The 2,429-nt window shown below is 37.6% G+C and overlaps 1 protein-coding gene across 2 annotated transcripts; it reads right to left on the bottom strand.

Annotated features, from left to right (window-relative positions):
• Positions 1-746: 746 nt before the first annotated feature.
• Positions 747-2,260, bottom strand: LOC140966565 (uncharacterized). 2 transcript variants are annotated; one of them, XM_073426820.1, is made up of 2 exons: positions 2,036-2,250; positions 747-1,734 (listed from the first exon to the last, which is right to left on the bottom strand). In XM_073426820.1, exon 2 carries the CDS (start codon positions 1,704-1,706, stop codon positions 771-773), a length of 936 nt encoding a protein of 311 aa, XP_073282921.1. In that variant the 5' UTR covers positions 1,707-1,734; positions 2,036-2,250; the 3' UTR covers positions 747-770. The 2 variants fall into 2 exon arrangements, with proteins under 2 accessions (XP_073282921.1, XP_073282920.1); XM_073426819.1 differs by having other exon boundaries at positions 756-1,714; positions 2,036-2,260.
• Positions 2,261-2,429: the final 169 nt, after the last annotated feature.

Here is a 2,429-nt window from a genome sequence, read left to right as displayed (position 1 = left end):
GAAGATCCGACCTCCTAGCCACCGCTCAAAGATTTGATCCGAGCTCTTTAAACGAGGATCCGACCTCCCAGTTATCATCACCAGTTTTAGCAACATCAAATAATTTCCAAACTACTTCTTAAAATCAAGCGGATTGTTTAAGAGTGATCAAGCTGCATATTTGTCTCAGCTTTATGTTTAGTACTGGCTAGACAATTCAGATTTGATTTTTGAATCAAATCAGTTATCTTAATTTAAAACAAAATTAAATAAATAAAATAATATTATATGTACATACATAGGGATTGGCCGAAAGAGGCACTTAGAAAATTTGATATTCAGATTTGAGATTTTTGAGAATTTCTCTTGGCCGAAACTTTCTTTAATTTTGTTTTTGTTTTCTTCATATAATCGATATACTGCTAGAACCGTGGTTTCGTCACAATGTTAGGTTTCTTGTTCATAGAACTCGAATAGTCGTCTAGTGTCAATTATTTGTGGTAGATCCATTCGGTGGTGGATCATATTTTGTGTGATTGCGGCAAAGTCTACCTTACGGTCATAGTTGGACAAGATTGTTCTCACTACAACTAAGGTCGTGGGATAAAATATTTGCGCACATTCAATTGTTTGATTTTTCCTAGCACTTTTAACATCTCAATAATTCATTTTCTTAAAATGGCGAACCATCGAGAATTTCCTCACCCACGAACAATATCTAAACTAGTAGCAAAAACATAGTTTATCAATGCAAACAATACAAACTGGTTAAAATGGAAGTACAGAAAGTTTTAAAACAGAGACCTCTTTGAAGCATTCTTCCCAAGAATGGCCTCCCATACCAAAGGAGAAAAAGGCCCTTTCTTTTCCAAATACTCCCTAACCGCTTTCTCTTCGACAAAAAAACCCTTTTCTTTCAACGAAGAAATCACACTCCTAGACTCCTCCTGGCCCTTCTCTCGGCAATACCCATCAACCAAACCCGTAAAAGTTGCCATATTCGGTGAATGTCCAGCCTCGAGCATTTCGATACAGAAACTGTACGCATCCTCCAACCTCTTCCCTCTGCAAAGTCCTCCAATCAGCACCTCATAGCTAAACGCATTTGGAAGAATCCCATTACTCTGCATTTTCTTGAATATTCTCACCGCATCATCGAACTTGTGTGCTTTACAGAAGCCATCGACAACAGCAGTGTACACGACCACCTCAGGGATCGAGCCCTTCTCACGCATCAACCCAAAGAGCTTCATTGCCTCTTGCACCAACCCATCTTTACACAACCCATCGAGCATAGCCACTGCATTAGGGACCAGCCCCGTCTCCTTCATCTTCCTAAAAATCTCATCTGCATCCCCCGGAGGCGATGGCGACTCAACCTTTTCCTTTTCTGATGTCTTGCTAACATTGTTTGCAGACTCAGTTATAGAGGGTTCTGATTTGCGATCAAAACCAAGTTTGAATCTTTCAAGAAAATCATCATCAGCTGTGCTTCTTGATGAATTCAGACTTTCATTTTCACGACCACGATTGAATTTTGGGAATTTATGGTTTCTAGGAGGAGGTGACTCCCTTCTCAAGGGCCTGTTTGGGATTGGATCGGGAGGGTGATCACAAGCGTTGCCATCACCAACAGAGGAGCATGAACGTAGTTGCAGCAACAGGCGAGCATTGGAAAGTGATTTCTCACAACAAGATTTAATCTTGAGCAAAGTGGACATTGGCATTGGATATCCTGCAGGAAATTCAACCAATCTATTTCCTTTTGTCACTAAACATTGATATGCAAAAATTCAACAACAAACATGACTCAAGGTCCGTAGGGAGGACTCGGATGCGTCCGGAGTTAAAAGCAAGACTCTATGCAATAACTAATGCTACCAGCTTTGTAACTTGTAAATACTCCAATCCAATACATAAAAAAAAAAGAAGCAAAACCCACAAAAAAAGTGATGAATCAAAAAACACATTCAATTCAAACATCTAAACCCAAAATTTGAAATCAATATCTAACCGAAGGCCAAAAATAGCAATACTAGCAGGTAAACTACATTACCTCAGGAAACGCGAGTGTTAAAATTCCTTAATAATTTCCTCTTCTCCACAAATCTCAGGCAGGCCAACAGGACATCTCTTTGTCTCTTCAAAATTTCATTAGGAGAACGCGAAAAGGAACAAAGATTTTAGGGTTTTTCCGTTGAGCTGTGTTCCAACCTTGGCTAATTTCTTGCCCTTAATGCTGTTTGGTTCGCAGAATTATAAAATCATATTAGCAACAATAACACATTTACGTTTTAACAAAATTAATTAATTAAATTTAATTTATTAAATTTTAAAACACACAAATGACATAAAGTGAAACGGATTATTACAAAAATTATTATTTTTAAAATACTTATTTAAATAATTTTTTTAGAAATCAGAATTTCTCTGTTCTACTTTTATTTATA

Source organism: Primulina huaijiensis, unplaced genomic scaffold (assembly GCF_012295235.1).
Source record: "Primulina huaijiensis isolate GDHJ02 unplaced genomic scaffold, ASM1229523v2 scaffold207162, whole genome shotgun sequence".
NCBI classification, from domain to species: domain Eukaryota; kingdom Viridiplantae; phylum Streptophyta; class Magnoliopsida; order Lamiales; family Gesneriaceae; genus Primulina; species Primulina huaijiensis.
The sequence above is the reverse complement of the archived record's forward strand: the minus strand, read 5'-3'. Positions and strand labels throughout refer to the sequence as shown.

What these genes read in the sequence shown, in the direction of transcription:
- LOC140966565 (XM_073426819.1), bottom strand. Translation starts at nt 1,706, where the DNA reads ATGCCAATGTCCACTTTGCTCAAGATTAAATCTTGTTGTGAGAAATCA.